The sequence below is a fragment of the Oryx dammah genome, unplaced genomic scaffold, assembly GCF_014754425.2.
Source record: "Oryx dammah isolate SB20612 unplaced genomic scaffold, SCBI_Odam_1.1 HiC_scaffold_10, whole genome shotgun sequence".
Classification (NCBI taxonomy): Eukaryota; Metazoa; Chordata; class Mammalia; order Artiodactyla; family Bovidae; genus Oryx; species Oryx dammah.
In genome coordinates this window covers 43,744,905-43,766,022 of record NW_024070194.1, presented here as the reverse complement: position 1 = coordinate 43,766,022, position 21,118 = coordinate 43,744,905, and the positions used below count along the sequence as shown (strand labels likewise).

Below are 21,118 nucleotides of genomic sequence, written 5' to 3'. Positions count from 1 at the left end.
AAAGATTCTGAGAATACAGCAGTGAGCAACCTACTGATGTGTCCCCTGTCCTTTCAAAGCTCATAAACACTCAATGAAAAGTAAACCTGCAGCTATGACAGGGATACCAGCCATGGGTCTGTGGGACCACGGAGACGTGTCACTGGAAGAATCAACCCAGTCAGAGGAAGCCCACGGGGAGTGTGAGTGCAGACTGATCCTTACCATGTCTCAGGATGGGGAAGGTCTTTTTAGAACATGCAAGAAAAAAAAATCAAGATTTGTTTTTAATCTTATATACATAAGAGACATTCTAGAAAAGTCCACAGGACTTTATTAACCTTATGTGCCTTTGGGAAGCAAGACAGGGATGTGGGGGTGTACATGGCAGTGTATTCTCTGCTTTATATCTGTGGGCTCTGTTTGATTTTTTTCATTAATAAATTTTATTTTCTAGAGCAGTTTTAGGCCCATAGCACCATTTGTACCATCGATGAACCTATAGGGACTCACCATCATTAACCAGAGTCCACAGTTTACATGAAGGCTTGCTCATCAGTTATACCTTCTATCAGTTCAATTCAGTTCAGTCACTCTGTCATGTCTAACTCTTTGTGACCTCATGGACTGCAGCACGCCAGGCTTCTTTGTACATCACCAACTCCCAGAGCTTGCTCAAACTCATGTCCATCAAGTTGGTGATGCCATCCAACCACCTCATCCTCTGTCGTCCCCTTCTTCTCCTGCCTTCAGTCTTTCCTGACATTAGAGTATTTCCCAAGTCCTTCGCATCAGGTGGCTAAATTATTGGAGCTTCAGCTTTAGCATCAGCTCTTCCAATGAATATTCAGGACTGATTTAGGATGGACTGGTTGGATCTCCTTGCAGTCCAATACTCTTAAGAGTCTTCTCCAACACCACAGTTCAAAAGCATCAGTTCTTTGGCACTCAGCTTTCTTTATGGTCCAACTCTCATATCCATACATAACTATTGGAAAAACCATAGCTTTAACCAGACAGACCTTTGCTGGCAAAGTAATGTCTCTGCTTTTTAATATGCTATCTAGTTTGGTCATAGCTTTCCTTCCAGGGAGCAAGTGTCTTTTAATTTCATGGCTGCAGTCACCATCTGCAGTGATTTTGGAGCCCAGGAGAATAAAGTCTCACTGTTTCCATTGTTTTTTCATCTATTTGTCATGAAGTGATGGTACCAGATGCCATGATCTTTGTTTTCTGAATGTTGAGTTTTAAGCCAGCTTTTCACTCTCCTCTTTCACTTTCATCAAGAGGCTCTTCAATTCCTCTTAGATTTCTGCCATAAGGGTGGTGTCATCTGCATATCTAAGGTTATTGATATTTCTCCCAGCAATCTTGATTCCAGCTTGTGCTTCATCCAGCCCAGCATTTCACATGATATACTCTGCACATAAGTTAAATAGGCAGGGTGACAATATACAGCCTTGACATACTCCTTTCCCAGTTTGGAACCAGTCCATTGTTCCATGTCCAGTTCTAACTGTTGCTTCTTGACCTTCATACAGATTTCTCAGGAGACAGGTAAGGTGGTCTGGTATTCCCATCTTTTTAATAATTTTTCAGTTTATTGTGATCCACACAGTGAAAGACTTTATCATAGTCAATGAAGCAGAAGTATATATTTTCTGAAATTCTCTTGCTTTTTCTTTGATACAACGGATGTTGGGAATCTGATCTCTGGTTCCTCTGCCTTTTCTAAATCCAGCTTGAACATCTGGAAGTTCACAGTTCACATACTGTTGAAGCCTGGTTGGAGAATTTTGAGCATTATGTTGCTAGCGTGTGAGATGAGTGCAATTGTGTGGTAGTTTGAACATTCTTTGGGATTGGAATGAAAACTGACCTTTTCCAGTCCCGTGGCCACTGCTGATGGGTCTGGTCAAATGTGTAATGACATGTCCTCCATTATAATTTCATATAGAGTAGTTTCTAAAACTCCTGTGTACTCCACCTATTCATCTCTCTCTGCTTCCCCACCATCTCTGTCAGCCACTGACCTTATCACCATTTCCATAGTTTTGTTCCCTGTAGCTCAAATGGTAAAGAATCTGCCTGCAATCCAGGAGATCAGGGTTTGATCCTTGAGTCGGGAAGATCCTCTGGAAAAGGGAATGGCAATCCACTCCAATATTCTTGCCTGGAGAATTCCATGGACAGAGAAGCCTGGCAGGCTACAGTTCATGGGATCACAGAGTTAGACACGACTGAGCAACTAACACACACACAGAATGTCATAGCTGGAATCATACAGTGTCTGGCCTTTACAGATTAGCCTCTTTCATTTAGTAATTAGTATTTTCAAGTTCCTCCATGTCTTTTCATGGCTTGATAGCTCAATTCGTTTTAGCCCTGAATGGTATTCCTTTGTCTAGATGGACCACAGTTTATTTATCCTCTCACCTACTGAAAGACCACTTGGTTGCTTCCAAGTTTTGGCAACTGTGAATAAGGCAGACTACAAAGGCAACTACAAATATTCGTGTGCAGGTTTTTGTATGGACGTAAGTTTTTGACTCGTTTGGGTATAAACCAAGGAGCACAACTGTAGATTGTATGGTAAGAATATTGAGTTTTGTAAGAAACTACCCCCTTGTCTTCCAAAGTCCTCCACCATTTTTGCATTCCTACCTGCAATAAATGCTTCTTCATGTCCTCACTGGCATTTGTCAGTGTTCTGAATTTTTGCCATTCTAATAGCTGTATTGTGGTATCTTGCTTTAATTTGCATTTCCATACTGATTTATGATGTTGAGCATCTTTTCATTTGCTGTCTGCAATCTGTGTATCTACTTTGGTGAGACGTCTGTTCATATCTTCTGCCCTTTTTAAGAGTGGGTTGTTTATTTCTGTGTGATTTTTTTTAATTATAAGCATGCATTATGTACACAATAGAAAATGAAGTTAATTTTGTATCACTGAGATTTTAAATTTTATTATGACTCAAGTAAAACTTTTATTAGAATGTTCTTTACGCTCTCTGCATTCTTGCATAGAGCATATTGGTGACATTTTCTCATGACTTCCAATGCTACTCATGAATAAACACATGGATGACAGCAGCCAGATGACATACAGTCAGGATTGGGCCCCAGGTCTGCCTGTGGTTGTGACCTTGCTCTTAGTTGCTTAATTATTTAACTCATAGTCATGTTGCTTTCTTGTATACTTCCTTTTCTTACTATGAACACATATTTCTTTTATTAAAAATTAAGTTTAATTTTTCAAAACAAAGAGACTTGCCACATGCATCTGGAAATTAATCCTGGTGGCAGCAGGGCCCTAGTTTTTCTTTGTAACCATTGGCAATGTTAGCTTCATGTTTGCTTTGTTCTAATCACTTACATATAAAGGTGCAGATTGTGTGCACCTGGGTTCTTTTCTGAAAAGTTAAAGACTCTTAAGCGGAAATAGTTTCCGTGTCCTTAGAAAATCATGATCTTTGTCACTGTTCCCCTCTGAGCCCTCTATGGGAGCTTTCCTTTGTTGCTCTGAGTTTCACTGACAGCCCACCCACCACTGCTCACCCGGTTCTCAGTGTGGCCAGTCTTGTGGCTCCTTTGCACTTTTACTCTTGTTCCTGACTCCTTGCTGCTTGCGTGTGTTGTGGGGGAATGTCCCTCAAAACCCATGTGTGTGTCACCAACAGGGGATGTCTCTCTTGTGGCCATGGCAGTGGGTCATTGTTCTCTAGAGCAAACCTAGATCTTTAATTCTGAATTCTACCTGCATTCCAGGTAGAGGAGGAAGATACAAAGGAAGGGGAGTGAGAAGATACAGACCGGGTAGTGATGAGGGTGAACGTGAGGGGCATGAGACACGTGGGGGCGGAGGGCAGGAGGCAGTGGAGCAGCCACTTGGGCACAGCCCTCCACTGCCCCGCTTTTTGAGCTGTGGCTTTAAATACATCTGTGTTCTTCCATTTTTTTGCTTCACTTCTCTTGACATCTGGGATGGATTGTTCTTGCCCTTAAGTTTGGTTACTGTAAATTTCATGACCTCCTGTCATTGGCTCCCACCGGATTGCCTTCCTCTTCCCTTGGGAAATTATATTTATGTCTGTCACCTGCCCTCTGGCCATGCTGCTGAGCACAGGGACAAATAGCGGTGTCACCTCTCTGTCAACAGATTCCACGAGGGGGCCCCTCTCGTTTCATTTGTGGCTACTGGTCTTTGGGAGGACATTTCCCAGCATTTATGTTAGCTTTCATTTGGAATGTGCATAAACTGAACTCTTTTTAACACTCTCCTTCACTGAGTGATCTCAGGGGTGCCTGCTTATATAACCTGCCTGTCCTTCACCGTTGTGTGTGTGAAAGTCGCTCAGTCATGTCTGACTCTTGGAGCCAGGCTCCTCTGTCCATGGAATTCTCCAGGCCAAAATACTGGAGTGGGTAGCCATTCCCTTCTCCAGGGGATCTTCCAGACCCAGGGATCGAACCCAGGTCTCCCGCATTGCAGGCAGATTTTTTACTATATGAGCACCATTGCATGGGCTTTTCTTCTTTATTCATGACCAGAGGACACGTTTGGATGAACCAACTGGTCATTCCATCTTCCTGCCCTTCCAAAGCATGTTTTTCTGAAATTTGCCATTTTTTTTAAAATTTGGGAGACTAGGTTTCAAACTTACTCATCCATATATATATATGTGTGTGTGTGCCAGAAATGATTTTCTATGAATAAACATTGTCCTCTAAGTTGAATCATACTACTTATTGTCAACTTTGCTCAGCAAATAAAAATGCCCTTACAAGTTGGCTTTTAAACGGTTCCTTCCCTCAGTGTTTTTGCTTTATATGCTTTTCCATGGGTGACTCACTCATGCCTGGTAGTCATCTTTTTCTAGCATGTCACCATTCTACCTGTTTCAGGCCCATGTTGTCACTGAGAGTGGTTTAGGGCTCTCAGTCTTTCTGGTGCTTTTAACCAGCTTCCTTGAATAGAAGCCAAGAGAAACTTTCTTTTGTAGTTATCATTTTGTTTTGGTTTAAACTGAAATGCTGACAGCTGTCGAATTATTTTATGTTTCTATTACATAGATCACTCCTTTGAAGTGCAGAAAGATTCAAATTACTTTTTCTTCTTTCCATCATTTAGTTTTAATTCACTGGCATCAAAAAACCACCCTATATTCTGCAAGACTGAGTGACGACATACACATTGACTGCTAGGTGTCTATAACCATTTTTTCATTCAACTTGAAGTTGAAAAATTAACTGTTAAATCTTTTTCCTTCTACTTTTATGTATGATTTTCTATTTTGTTATGTATGCAGTCTGATTAAATGCTATAAAATCTGATCTTTGAGGCCAGAATCTGCCAAAAGCAGGAGAACAAAATCTCTTGTGAAACAAAACTTTCCAGATCCAAGAAGGGACCAGTGGGCGAGGATGACATCGTTTCCTCGTGGAGAGGTGACATTTCCTGAACATTTCCAAGTTCAGCAGAGGAGGGATGTGTGAGAGCAGAGTGACCTGGGGAGGTGAAGGGCCACAGGGAAGGGTTAGGAAACCAGGGGGCCTCATGTAGGACCCCCTTGGGAGAACTTGCCTCTTCTATGGCTGGAGGAAGCCCCATGAATGGGTGGACAACCATGGCTAAGCTCCTCTCTGATTCAAAGCAGCTCTAGAACCACGTGTGAGCCCTTGAGAAAACGCCTAAACCATCTTGGCGTGAGCATGTGTTCACTTCTGGGAAGGTTGTGCAAGGTAACCGGCAGAACAGGTGGTGGGCTGGGGGCATGGTTTCCTTCCTGGCTCTGTGCCTGGTTGTGGGACAGAGGAAGGGACCCAGCACAGAGCTGATAATGAAAGAACGATGATCCGAAACTCCCCATTCCAAACTTGTGGAGAGATATAAGTAGGAACATCTAAACTAGATTTTGGCACAAGATGGCCATGTCAAAACCATGTTCTTATTTTTCACTTAAAAATTGCTCATGCTGTTTCTATTATTCAGTTCAGTTCAGTTCATTTCAGTTGCTCAGTCATGTCTGACTCTTTGCAGCCTCATGGACTGCAGCACACCAGGCTTCTCTGTCCATCACCAACTCCTGGAGCTTACTCAAACTCATGTCCATCGAATCGGTGATGCCATCCAACCATCTCATCTTCTATCGTCCCCTTCTCCCTGCATCTTCAATCTTTCCCAGCATCAGGGTCTTTTCCAATTAGTTCTTCACATCAGGTGGCCAAGGTATTGGAGTTTCAGCTTCAGCATCAGTCCTTCCAATGAATATTCAGGACTGATTTCCTTTAGGATGGACTGGGTGGATTTCCTTGCAGTCCTAGGGACTCTCAAGAGTCTTCTCCAACACCACAGTTCAAAAGCATTAGTTCTTTGGCACTCAACTTTCTTTATAGTCCGACTCTTACATCCATACATGACTACTGGAAAAACCATAGCTTTGGCTAGACAGACTTTGGTGGCAGAGTAATGGCTCTACTTTTTAATATGCTGTCTAACTTGGTCATAACTTTTCTTCCAAGGAGCAAGTGTCTTTTAATTTTATGGCTGCCATCACCATCTGCAGTGATTTTGGAGCCCAAGAAAATAAAATTTATCACTGTTTCCATTGTTTTCCCATCTATTTGCCATGAAGTAATGGGATGCCATGATCTTAGTTTTCTGAATGTTGAGTTTTAAGCCAACTTTTTCACTCTCCTCTTTCACTTTCATCAAGAGGCTCTTTAATTCTTCTTCACTTTCTGCCTTAAGGGTGATGTCATCTGCATATCTGAGGTTATTGATATTTCTCCCAGCAGTCTTGATTCCAGCTTGTGCTTCATCCAGCCCAGCATTTCTCATGATGTGCTCTGCGTATAAGTTAAATAAGCAGGGTGACAATATACAGCCTTGACGTACTCTTTTTCCAATTTTATTATTATTCTATTATTCAGGTGATAGCAATTGATTGGGGCTTCCCTGTTTGCTCAGCAGTTAAGAATCCGCCTGCCAGTACAGGAGATTCAGGGGACGTGGGTTTGATCCCTGGGTCAGGAAGATCCCCTGGAGAAGGAAATGGCAACCTACTCTAGTGTTCTTGTCTGGAAAACTCCATGGACAGAAGAGACTGGCGGGCTACAGTCCCTGGGGTCACAAAGAGTTGGAAATGACTTAGAAACAAAGTAATTGATCATTTTTATATCAGTTGACTATAGATGTAGATTGTTCTTTATAAATGTGCTTCTTTGCACATAAATGGAAGTGGACATTAAAACACAGTTGGAAGCAAAGTAGGTTAGAGTATTTTACTTTATTAATAATAGGAGAAGTAGCCTTGTCCTATTTGATAATAACACTAATAACCCCCTAATGACTGGACAGTGTGCCTTGTATGAACCCTATATCGTATGCAGGGCCCAGCCTCCAGGCTAAGGTGGAGACATCACCTCCCCTTTGCATGGGTCCACAGCTCCATCCCATGGCAAACAGGCACTCAGATGCCCTGCATACCTAGGTATGGGGTGGGCTGGCGCTCTACACTGAGTTGCCAGCCTAACACACTGTGGTACTGCCTGCCCTGGGTGCAGACAGCCACCACCTTCCTCTGATTAGAGACTCCAGGGGCACAGCTTGATGCTGATCCTCCCCAGGCCCATGTCCAGGACCCCAGCGAGGGTGGGGCAGGATTGCTCAAAGTGGGGCTCCCCTATTGATGCACCCAGTTGTCACCCTGGCAGAGGATGGAAGCCATCACAGGGCAGAGATGGGGGAGGTGCCAAAGGCAGGGCACAGATTGGGGAGAAACCATTGTGGGAACTGGGCGAGGTGGGTACCATTTGTGAGCCAAGGCATCAAGCCCCAGACGTGCTCCATTGTCCTACTAGACTTCACGTAAAATCACGAAATCAAAGATAAAATTATTAAGAAATTTAAGACTCATGAAGCCAGCCTGGGTTCAATGTAAGTTCTTAATTTCTTAACATACTTTATAAATTTGATGAAGAGTTTGGCTTTATGTATGAAGCAAATTGACATAAAGCATAGTGCTAAACATTTTAAATGAAATAAATTTAAAATTTGACTTTGTATTGTTTGGTTAATGGTTACAGTCAGTGTTGCTGTTTTCTTTTTCTTTTAACCTTATCCTTTGCAATTTTTAAATGAATGTTTTCCATGTTTTCTAGAATGAAGAGTTACTTTTAAATTAAATCCCAGTGTTATATAAAAATATTTTACTGGATATTATTTTACATAAGTGTGATCTGTTACAATCTTGTCTCCATTTGGGGGACAGGGAGAATATGTATTTTAGTACTTTAAGCTGAAAAAGAAAATGTGTCTCTTTTTACCCAGGACCATTAAAATAAGATTAGCTACCCTCTCTGACACTCCTGGTGTTGAAAAGCTCGTCAGCACCCTCATGCCATGTAAAAGCATATTGGAGGATTTGAAGCAGTACAACGAGGCTCGCAGGGACCCTGTAAGTACCTGCTACTTCCAGACTGAGTTCCTTTCTCCATGCTTTGGTACCATTATGAGCTGTGTAGGTTCCATCCCGAAGTTTTCTTGGGCCTTGTTGGAGAATTGGGTGGTGGGGTTGGGAGAGAGGAGGGAGAAAAAAAGAACAAGGAAACTGAGGTTTAAAGAAGTTTGGGGCTGTTTTTCTGACTAGTGGCCCCATGGGGGCTGATCAGATATGCCCTAAATCCTTATCTCGGGCATAGAAAATTTGAACTTGATCTAGGCAATGTGTAAGAAAATGAGACCCTAGTGCTTGAAATAGGCGCATCTGAGTCAGGTTAGAGGATCCTTGGCAGCACCCCGGCAGCAGCCATTTCACCCTCTGGATGATGGGTTGGTCCATACCCTTTTGTTGAGCTGGCTGCATCCTCAAGGATCAGATTGGCTGGGAACATCCTGTGTGACAAATTTGGGGCTCTCTTCCTAGTACAGTAAGTATATTATACATTTGGCATAACAAAGGGCAAGCTAGCAGTGGCCCTTACGTCATCGCTGCCTTCTTAAGGACCACGTCAGTTACCTTCCTCCAGATATGGAAGAATGCATGTGGTTAGGAAAATGCTTCATTACTGTTTTGATGAATTTTATTTTAAAAAATTTTCACTGAAGCATAACCAATAAAAAAAATTTGATGGATTTCACAATTTAAACACGCCATGGAATAAGCAAGAAACAGACTAACCCCAGCCCCCCGGAAGTCCCTTTCAAGTTCTCGTTTAGTGACTCCCCCTACCCCCAGGTTAGTACTACCTTCACTTCTAAGATCATAAATACCTGGCTTTTGAGCTTTATTTAAAGGGATCAGACAGTATGTTTTCTGACACCAAGCACCTTTTGCTCAGCCGCGACTGTGAGGTTCGTCCACAGTGTGGTGTACACAGTACTTCGTTGCTTGAACATACCCCAGTTTATTCATTCCACCTCTCAGGTCATCTGGCGAGTTCCCAGTTACGGGCTCTTTTGAATAAACCTTTCAGTCAATCTAAAACTCATCAAGAGGGAGACAACAAACACAAACATGGTGAGAGTTTTAATAGATATAAAGGCACTGAATTAAAAGAAAGCTTCCCTTCAGCACATGTTTTTCTGTTTTGGTTTGTCTTGCTCTCTTTTGGTCTTGGTTTATATATATATTTATATATATTTTCCTTCCCTCGTGGCTGGCTGACACAGTATGATGTAGCGGCCCAGTCCTTAAAGCGGATTTTAAGGAAATCTAGGGGTCCCCAAGACATTCAGGGAGTTTGTGAGGTTGAAACTATCCTCCTAAGAAGGGTAAGAAATTATTTTCCTTTTCTGCCGAATTGATATTCGCACTGATGACACAAAAGCAATGGTGGGAAAAACCTCCGGGACCTCGGTGTGGATCGGGGGTGGGGCAGCAGACTTGCCAGTGGTCACAGGAGCGACAGGAACAGAAAGCCCGTGACCGGAGGTCACTGCGCACCAGCAGGAAGGCTAAAACTAAAGAGAGGGACACCCCTCGGTGCTGGCAAGGATGCTGGGGAATTGGGTCACTCCTCTGTTGCTGGTGGGGATGTGACATGCTATCCCCACTCTGGAGAACATTTTAGCTATCCCTTAAAAAAACAAACAAATAAGTACAACAGTCATGTGACCTGGTGATTGCCCTCCTGAGCATTTATTCCAGAAAAAGGAAGATTTGGATACAAGTGTTCATAGCAGCTGGAGTCAGACCAGGTGTCCTTCAACAGGTGGATAAGCTGTGTTACCTCCATGCCATTGAGTAGTGCTCAGCAGTAGCAAACGATGTACTGTTTTTTTGTTTGTTTAAGTGTAGTTGAGTTATAATGTATTAGTTTCAGGTGTACCACAGAGTGAGTCAGGTAAATACATGTATATCTATACAGTAAGTCCTTGTTGTTTATCTGTTTTATATATAGTAATGTGTATCAGTTGGGCTTCCCCAGTGGCTCAGTGGTAAAGAATTCTCCTGCAGTGCAGGAGCCGAAGGAGATGTGGGTTCATTCCCTAGGTCACGAAGATCCCCTGGAGGAGGAAATGGCAACCCACTCCAGTAGGCCTGCCTGAAAAAAATCCCACAGACAGTGGACCCTGGTGGGCTACAGTCCTTAGGATAGCAAATAATCAGACACGACTGAGTGACTGAGCCAGCCAGTCAGTATATCAGTTAATTTCAAACTCCCAATTTATCTCTCCCGTCACCCCTTTCTCCTTTGGTGACTGTGATTGTTTTCCATGTCTGTGAGTCTGTTTCTGTCTTGTAAATAAGCTCATTTGTATCATTTTTTGTTAGATTCCACAAATAAGTGATATTATATGAGATTTTTTTTTCTGTCTGATTTACTTCACTTAATAAGATCATCTCTGGGTCCATCCATGTTGCTGCAAATGGCAAATTTCATTCTTCTTTACAGATGAGTAACATTCCATTGTATATAAGTGTCACATCTTATTTCTCCATTCCTCTGTTGATGGATATTTATGTTGCTTCCATGTCATGGCTATTGTCAGTAATGCTGCAATGAACACTGGGGTGCATGTTTCTCTTCAAATTAGGGTTTTCATCTTTTCCAGATACATGCTCAGAAGTGGAATTGCTAAATCATATGGTTGTTCTATTTTTAATTTTTTAAGGACCCCTATACTGTTGAGGGATGCACTGTTGATTCACGCATCAACTTGGGTGAATGTCCTCTGTGTGTGTGTTTGTGTGTGTGTGTGTGTGTGATCGGTTGCTCAGTCATGTGCAACTCTTTGTGGCCTCATGTACTGTCACCCACCAGGCTCCTCTGCCCATGGAGTTTTCCAGGCAAGAATATTGGAGTAGGGTGCCATTTCCTATTCCAGGGGATTCTCCTGATCCAGGATCCAACCCACGTCTCTTGCATCTCCTGCATTGGCAGGTGGATTCTTTACCACTAGAAAATATTCAGAGAATTATGCTACATGGAAAAATAAGCCAATCCCTAGAGGTTATATACTGTGTGATTTTGATTGTATGACATTTTGTAAATGATAACACTTTAGAGCTGGGAAACAGATCACTTGTTGCCAGGGTTAAGGATGGGAGTGGGACAGAGGGCAGAGAGGTGTGGTACAATAGGCAAGCCAAGAGATCCTTGTGTTGGACTGTCTAGTATCTTGACTGCAATGGTGGGCACATGAGCCCACACAGGGGCTAAAACTGCACAGATATGAATACACACACACACACACACACACACGCACAATCACATCAGTGTGCTTTCTCTGCTTGTGATATCACACTAGTGTTCTGCAGAAGGTGACCATTATAGGGTACTGGGCAAAATGTACAAGGAATTTCTCTGTATTGTTTTTTTTACAACTGCTGGTGAATCTGCAGCTATCTCCATAGACATTTTAATTAAAATTCAAAAAAAAAAAAAAAAGAGATGAGCCAGTTTCCCTTGAAGCTGTAAACATTATTAACTGACTAAGCCTCAGTCCTTGAGTATATGTATTTGCCGTATTCTGTGTAGCAAAATGAGATATGGCCATAGCACTCTTGGGCTGCGGACTGAACCGTGGTGGTGCTTTGAAGAAAAACGTTTCTGCGGTTGTTTGAATTGCAGCACTGCTGTCACAGGGCAGCTGGCAGACGAAACATGGTTATTTTGTCCTGGGGAGCCAGCAGATTTTTTCTTCAAAGTGAACGAGGGTCACTCCACGAAGACAACTGACAGCATGTATTCTCTATGATGAAGACCAAGCTTTAAAAAAAAACTTAGACTTTTAGAAAATCAGTATCTGCCATCATAAACTTGACAGCTCCCCCAAAACTTAAAAGGTTTTCTGATGAAGCTGGTGGTGATATTACCAAATGTGGTGTTTTGATATTTTGTGATTAAAAATAGGTCAACATTTGGGAAATCTGCATAAGCTTGGTGAACCAATATTTTCCAGATAGACAGGCCATGATATTACAAAATTGTGCAGAGGTAGAAGATTCAAAGTGAAGAAGAGACCAGTGAATTTCAATGTAGTAGGTCATTCTGATAGATTTCAGATCCACATTGCAACAAATCTTTAATACAATATGTACAACACATTACTTTTTGGTGGAACATCAAAGAAGAATATCCATAATTATCTGAAAAAATTATTTAAATACATCTCCTTTTCCCACCTACTGTCCTTATGAAGACAGATTTTTTTTTGCATTCATTTCAACCAAACTAATATATTACAACAGATTGAATACAGAAGCAGATGTGAAAATCCAGCTGTCTTCCATTAAGCCACACATTTGAGATGTGCAAAAATCTGAAACAATGCTACTCTTTTCTCTAAATCCCTTAGTTCAGTTCACTCACTCAGTCATATCCGACTCTTTGCAACCCCATGGACTGCAGCACACCAGGCTTCCCTGTCCATCACCAACGCCCAGAGCTTATTCAAACTCATGTCCATCAAGTTGGTGGTGCCAACCAACCATCTCATCCTCTGTCATCCCCTTCTCTTCCTGCCTTCAATCTTTCCCAGCATCAGGGTCTTTTCCAGTGAGTCAGTTCTTCACATCAGGTGGCCAAAGTATTGGAATTTCAGCTTCAGCATCAATCCTTCCAATGAATATTCAGGACTGATTTCCTTTAGGATGGGCTGGTTGGATCTTCTTGCAGTCCAAGGGACTCTCAAGGGTCTTTTCCAACACCACAGTTCAAAAGCATCAATTTTTTGGTGCTCAGCTTTCTTTGTAGTCCAACTCTCACATCCATACATGACTACTGGAAAAACCATAGCTTTGACTAGATGGACCTTAGTCAGCAAAGTAATGTCTCTGCTTTTTAATATGATGTCTAGGTCAGTCATAGCTTTTCTTCCAAGAAGTAAGCGTCTTTTAATTTCATGGCTGCAATCACCATCTGCAGTGATTTTGGAGCCTAAAAAAATAAAGTCTGACACTGTTTCCACTGTTTCCCCATCTCTTTGCCATGAAGTGATAGGACCAGATGCCATGATCTTAGTTGAGTTTTAAGCCAGATTTTTCACTCTCCTCTTTCATTTTCATCAAGAGGCTCTTTAGTTCTTCTTCTCTTTCTGCCATAAAGGTGGTATCATCTAAATATTTCTCTAAATATTTTTGTCAAATTAAAAAACTTGCTTTAACAAATAAATTCAACAAAAATTCATAGAAGAATCCAAAATTTTCTCAATTTTAATTTCTAATACAGAAAGTAGTAGCAGGACATTACAGACATGAACTGAAGCTCTTTGGCATCCTCAGGATACAGAGCTCCTGCGCTGACAGTGAGAACCACTGATGTGCTAAAGAAAACAGTTGTTGTTCAGTCACTAAGTCATGTCTGACATTCTGCAACCCCAAGGACTGTAGCCTGCCAAGCTCCTCTGTCCATGAGATTATCCTGGCAGGAATACAAATTCCCAGTCAAAAGCACATGGTTGGAATCAATAGATCCATTTTACAGTAGTTGGAGATCTTGTCAAGGTGGACTCTCAAGCTTTGTTTTCTCATAAATGAAGTAGAGACATAATGGTATTATTTACCTCATAGGGTTGGAGTGAGGGTTAAATGCAATCAAGGAGGGCATTGAACTTATTACCTGGCCCAGAAGGTGATAGGATGGTGGCTTCATCATTGTTGTTCTATGATCATGGTTGAAACCCTTTAAGGACAGCTTACAGAAACATTAATAGCAATATTTTGAAAGGTCCTAAGGTATCTTCCTCTCTTTCTAGGATGGAACACCACTTCAGGTATTTGTAGCTGAAGTTGCAGAACAGGTAGTCGGCATTGCAGTGATCAGAAATGAAATGGTAAGCTGGGAAGTGGATATGACTTCCCTTGACTGCGCCTTTTCCTCTCCTGAATCAACGCATGATGTCTCTTTCTAAGTTTAATTAATTTAAACTCTTAATACGAATGTCTCCTTTTCCCGAAGGCTATAGATCTGCTTGCATCCTACTTGGCAGACACTTTTTTTTTTTTCAGTTCAAAATGTTTAAAATGTTACAAAGAGTACATGAAAACATTCACATTCTAAAAATTCAAATAACCTCCCAACACCAAAAAAAGTCCCAGCTCTCTCCCCAAAGAATTACTCTATTGAGAGTTATGCATTTATCCCTTCCAACATCCTTTCTTGCACTTAATAACATGCATCGTGTGTGTTTGTTGTTAAGTGGACATCTAATTTTATTTTGTCCCAATGCACAGCCAATTATTCCAAAGTATTTATTACTGAGCAGTCCATTCTTTCCCTGCTGATTTAAAATGCTGCCTTTGCGTTATTAAATTTCCATGTGTCTGTGTCTATTTTTACTCTCTATTCCATTCCATAGATTTATTTGTTGATAGCTATTGCATTATCATGTGTTTTGGTATCTGGTATGTAAGTCTTCTCTTATTTGTTTTCTTTGAGTAAAATTTCTTGGTTTTACTTAAGTGTTTTCTTTTCCAGATAAACCTTGTAACACTTACTATGAATTTATTTGTGCCTATGTAGATTTTACACAACAATTTAGGCAAAACTGATAAATGTAATATTGAGACTTCGCAGCTGGGAACATAGCTTCTGGAAGATATCAAGGAACTTCTCTCCTATTTCTAGTTCACTAAAAGCTTTCATTGTGCATGCGTATTGAATTTTATTAAATGTGTTTTGACATTTATTGATATGCTCATGTGACTTTATTTCTTCAATGTATTCAAACTATCCTTGTTCTTAGATTCTTTTGATTCAATATATCTTTAAGAAGTTTTGGAGAGAGGGTGGAAGAGGGTCGGGTCTCTGAGTCCACACACATACAAGTTTTCATCTTTCCTTACACCTGAATTCAGCTGTGTATAGAATTCCTATGCAAACGATTCTTCATCAGAATGTTGTTTTTACTCTCATCATCTTCCAGTAGCCAATGTCACAGATAAAATACAGTCTGATGTAAATAAATGTATGTTTGTTTGCTTTCTCTCTTGAGAATTCCCTTTTCCTTTTTATTTCTGAAATTCTTACAAAATATCTTAGGCCTCTTTTGAGCTTGTGAACCTCTTTCTTCCATGATTTCATTAATTATTTCTTCTCTTTCATTTCCTGTATTCTCCTTGTCTTAAATTCCTTTTTACATGGAATTGACCCTTCGCCATCTCATATCTTTCTTCCTGTACTTTTTAGTCTCTTGTACTTCTTACTCTTCATTCTAGGAGATTTCCTTGATTTTTGTGTTCCAGATTCCTAATGCACTGTTCATCCATGTCTATTCAGACCTTCTATTGGAACTTTAATTTCAGAGTTCATGTATTTAACTTCCAAGTCCTTTCCTTGTTCTCTTATTGTTCCTTTATTTTTTGTAGCAGCTTGTTATGTTTTTTTAATATAAATTTATTTATTTTAATTGGAGGCTAATTACTTTACAATATTGTATTGGTTTTGCTATATATCAACATGAATCTGCCATGGGTGTACATGTGTTCCCCATCCTGAACCCCCCTCCCACCTTCCTCCCCATACCATCCCTCTGGGTCATCCCAGTGCACCAGCCCCAAGCATCCTGTATCATGCATCAAACCTGGACTGGCAATTCATTTCACATATGATATTATACATGTTTCAATGCCATTCTCCCAAATCATGTGAGATCCTTTTTGGTATCTCTGAGGACATTTGGTAGAGTTTTTTTTTTTTAATTATCTTCTGTTTGCTGGATACCTCTGTTTCCTCTGGAGTGAGTGGTATGTTTCTCTATCTGATCTTTTGCATTTCTCAGTTTTCCTCAAAAGTCTGTCCATGTCATGAATGAGAGAATAAATGACCAGTGCCAATGGCTGGCTTGGTCTTCTTGACAGTGTTTATCCGCTCCTCCATGACATTGCTCTGGCCACTGGGAGGCTGCCTACAAGCTGGGACTCAAAGCTCTCTGGGTTGTTAGCACAGCTGTGAGGAACAAATTCCAAAGCTCTGAGCCACCCTCCAGAAGTAAGCCATCAAAGCAAGTGACTTTCGGGAAACTTAAGCTTTTAGCTTTTCAAAAATTAACAATAGAAATGAGATTAGTAAGTAATAGGAGAAAATAACTCATCTCTCATTATTGTACCTAAAGTCTTTTTTCTTTCATTGGGCATTTCGCTCAGAGAAGACCTGGATCTGGTGCACTGGGCGGTGTGTTTCCTCATAGCAAAGCCCTAGAAACAAGTTAGATGTCCATCCAGAGGGGATCAGCTAAATAGCCACTCCTCTGGCCACATGCTAGAACATGATAATGCAGGAGAGAATCATTAGCTCAGGCTCCAGGTCCCTCCAGGGAAACTTCTTGAAGACCGACCTAAGCATGACCATCAGAGCAGTTCTCTGCCAAGGTGGCCGTTGTAAACGGTTAGTCACTGATAAAGGGCGTCCGGGCAGCATCCAACTGCAGGACTGAGTCCCCTTTTTCACAACTCGAAACCTCATTGTGGTAAACATCCTTGTGTGTATATCTTTGGGCATGTGTATTCAACTTTTCTCCCTGAGGATGAATGCCATTTAGAGCAGACGCTGGGATAGATCTCTTCCTAGTCCCCACCAGGCGTAGTTCAGTCTGTACCCTGGCTCCTTAGGAAGAGAAGGGAAAGGCATGCCCTTAAAGTTATTTTTAAATGATGTTTCTTGGAAGATGCATGCCATTTGTTTAAAACCCTCTTAGGTGTCCTTTCTTACCTCTTTTTTTATTTTTTATTTTTTTTTAGGATATAGAGTATATCCGATCTCACTACAACATTGAAGATTTCATCTACTTCAATCATCACCAGCGTGAAGAGCATGGACACCTGTATCACTTTGTCCTGAATCCCATTTTCCGGCACTACACCAAGTTTTTTCTCAAGGAGATCCTCCGTTTAGGATACAAATCTTGTCTCTACTACCCTGTTTACCCACAAGTCAAGGAAGGCAAGGTAAAAGCGTGTCCTCAGCCACTTCTGCAGATCAGCATCCACAGTGTCATTCATGTTGCATACCAATATTTTGTTTCTTCTTCATTCCATGGATTTTGACTATATATATATATATATATATATATGATATATGCATCATATATATACACACATGTATACATATATACATATACGATACATATGTGATACAGATATATACATGTATGATACATATATATATTGTATATATATATATTTGACTATGGATTTTGACTCTGAATTTCAAATGGACATACTGAGTTTGGTCCTTTTCACACACTCTAGGGAAAACCCAGAAGGCTTTGAATTTCTGAAACCATCACAACCCACACAATTAGTAAAACACTTTGTTTGCTTTTCCATATCAACCAAACAGAGGCTGCAAGCTATGGAAAAGTGTCCTAAGGGACTTGAGAATCAAATTATCTCTCACATACATTAGTGAATGCCGAAATGTCCCATGATGTTCTTCAGGCAAAGAACATTCCAGTAGTGAACTCATAGGATAAATCAGTTCAATCCTGAATACTGATGTGCTATCATGACATTCCAAATTAGCACTATAACATCCCATAAAAGTGATGGATAAAAAGTGGAGATAAGTGATACTGATGCAGCCTTTATGTGGTGAAACACCTCTATGTCTGCATAGCACTTGTTATGTGTACACACAGAAGCTCTTGCTTCTGTTCATCCTGCTTCAGTCTCCTTCATTGCACTTCTCACTAGCTCACATTCTGTCTTGTGCCGTGAAGCTGGAGCTTTTTTCCTGTTCAGAGCTCGACCTCCAATGCCTAGAAGAGTCCCATCTGTGCTCACACACACACTCACTGTCCTGCTTGCTCACAGGCAAGGGCTTCTCAGAGCTGGACTCCCAAGCCATTCTTTCCTGCGAGATGGTCCCTCTGCCACTGAGAATGTCGAGGCAGACTTGAGGGCTGTTGCAAGGCGAACCCCCAGACTAGGTTGAAATTGTCCCATAATCCGTCTGTGGCTCTGCCTGGAGTCTAACACTGTCACTTTTCTTCTTAGTTACCATGGTGAGCTAAGCGGATTTTTTAAAATGCTCTGAATTTTTCAACTGAAAACAATCTAAGGTATATGGGTACATGCACATAACAGTAATTTTACCAATGTATCTTATTTGACAAATGCCTTTTGGAAGAACAAGAAATGGGGGAGAAAGAAGGCGAATGGAGAATATGCTCGAAAGATGATTTTTTTTTTTTTCCTGATGAAAACACAGCACAACAGTAACATGAATGCCCCAGATTTGAAATCACGAAATGGGAAGTGTAACAGCTTTGCCTGAGAAGCATGGCCCTGCACAATTGCTTTACACTTCCCATTTGGCCAAGTGCCAGCTTGGTGACCTTCAGGATGTGACATTAAATTCTCAGTTTTTATTCATAGTGGTACCTGCATGTGCCAGGTTGGTAGAGTCTTTTTGCGTCCATCCTAAAAAAAACAGTACCTTGAACTGAACTCAATGGAGGTTCACGTATTCCCCTCATGGTGTAGAATTAGCATCATGTTATGCACTATTGTGTATATAATATAGAAATACACTTGGAAACAGATTTCCTCTCTGTCTACACCTGTGGTTGATTTATACACATCCATTTAAACAAGTGCAAAAAGCAATTCCAAATAGTGCAAATGAGACTCCAAATTCTGCTATAAATTCCCAGTTGACAGCAATGTAAGTGAACTCTTGACTGATGCAACGAAGACAGTTTTCTCCACAGCCTCCTGCCAGAACATGCACGGAAAGCTTGGCCAGGCTTAGAAACAGCTTTGGCTAGAGACCCCAGGGTTCTTCTTTTCATTGTGTAATATCAGGCGGTGAAGTTCAATGGTGAAGGACTGAAAAAATTCCTCCTAGAAGCTCTTAAGTTGGGTAACATTAATATCTAAAGCATCCACCTAAAGCTTAATTCACTGTAGCTCATTTCAGTAATCATAAATCCAGCTCATAATTTAGGACGAATATAAATCAAAATAATCTAACACAGCCCCTACCTCGCCCCCACCTCTGCAGTTTCGCCTTTGATTTTAAAACACTCATTTGATCCAGAAAGGTCCAGTGGAAGTAGCAGAGACTTTCACAAACATGAGGGTGTTCGCATCCCTGCCCTGTTGCCCCTCAGATGACATACCTGCATGCCTTCTTAAAGCAGCTTGTGCCAAAGACACAAAGGTTACCAGGATGCAGATAACACAGCTTATTAATGGGGTCAAATCAAGCTGATTCATGATCACTGTGGAGAAGAATATCCTCCTGGGGAAAATACTTGCGCTGAAAAATCCCATAAACCAAACCACTTGTTTATCTGTCATTCCCACAGAGATAGTAATGCAATTACTCCCATAATTATCTTCATTAGTGTCAGGCATTATCTACAATCCATTCCTCTGCTCGAAGAGTATGTTTGTTTATTTGCCGGTCTCCCCCTCTTCCCCCAACCCGCCCTCCGGTTGTCGAGTCTGGCATCTGTGCGCTCAGGCTCCCACGCCCTCCCCGCTAAAATAGAGGTTTCTGTCTCCCAGGTCCAGAGCCCCAAGGCCCACTCGCTGACGTCCGCCCTCCACTACTTGGTTCCCGTGCGGCCCCGACGACAGATTGTCTATCCCCTGGAAAAGCTTGGCATCAACGCTCCATCAAAGGAGGTCTCCAAGGACGCGGTGGGTAGCCGGCGGTAGCAGGCGGGGCGCGGTGCCAGCGCGGCGGGGCGTGGCAGATGGGGCGGCGCTGCGCGCGGAACGAGGCCGGCGCGGCTCCTTCATCCCCGAGCCCGGGCTCCCCGCGGCCCCTACCCTCGGGTGGTGCCTCCGCGGAGAGCCCGGAGCAGAGCACCGAGGGGTCCTTGTGACGCGCCCCCTGCATCTCAGGGCGTCACAATGCTGGCGTTGTGGGCTTAGCCGCCTTGCTGCAAAGCAAACGCCCCTTCACTCATGCTTTCGTTGCATGATTTGAGAACCGGTATCTGGCTGCATTAGGACGTCGGGGCTGAGTCCGAGCTGGGTTTTGTTCACTCCGCGGGGAGTCAGCGATGCCCTGAGGGGCGGCGGTGTGTGGGGTGGGGGCGGGGGGGCGTTAAAATGACAGCCCTGGGCCGCCCTTACTAGCAGAACAGAAGGAACCACACAGAGCCTAGATTTCTCTTTCAATGGAAGTGTACATGTAAACAGCCACACACACAGGGTCAGCCATGTTCTCGAACTTGGCTGTGACTTAGGCTGACTCACATATGAGTCTGTTCTGTTTGTGCACTGCTGCTGCTGCTGCTGCTGCCAAGTCGCTTCAGTCGTGACTGACTCTGTGCAACCCCATAGACGGCAGCCCACCAGGCTCCGCCGTCCCTGGGCTTCTCCACCTCACTTCCGCGTAAATGAGATAGACATCCCTCAGTGGGCTGACGTTTATCCTCCGTGGGAGAGAAAAAAGTGCAAAGCTGAAATTCTCCAAACCTTTAGCCAAGGAGCTGCTCATCAGAGCTGCATGTGGTGCTCAAACCAACTGGAGAGAAGCCTGCTGCTGCCCAAAGTGCATCGGCACACTGTCCCAGCTCCTGCTTTACTTGCTGGGGGTGAGGGGTGCACTCCACCAAGACCATCTTAGAGGCAACTGCCAACTGTGACCCAGGTTGCTGTAAGTCCTACATTTATCTCTAAACTGTAAAATTAAACAGAAGACTTTTTATTTATTTTCTGATAAGTTCTAAA

General features: G+C 42.2%; 1 protein-coding gene across 1 annotated transcript in view; it reads left to right on the top strand.

Moving 5' to 3' along the window:
* The window catches only part of CFAP61 (cilia and flagella associated protein 61), a 243,973-nt gene that overhangs the window by 84,805 nt on the left and 138,050 nt on the right, over positions 1 to 21,118 (top strand). The window contains exons 14-17 of the mRNA XM_040247971.1: positions 8,314 to 8,440; positions 14,185 to 14,262; positions 17,168 to 17,374; positions 19,943 to 20,077. Coding sequence (XP_040103905.1) covers positions 8,314 to 8,440; positions 14,185 to 14,262; positions 17,168 to 17,374; positions 19,943 to 20,077 — 547 coding nt within the window. The remainder of the gene's footprint in view (positions 1 to 8,313; positions 8,441 to 14,184; positions 14,263 to 17,167; positions 17,375 to 19,942; positions 20,078 to 21,118) is intronic.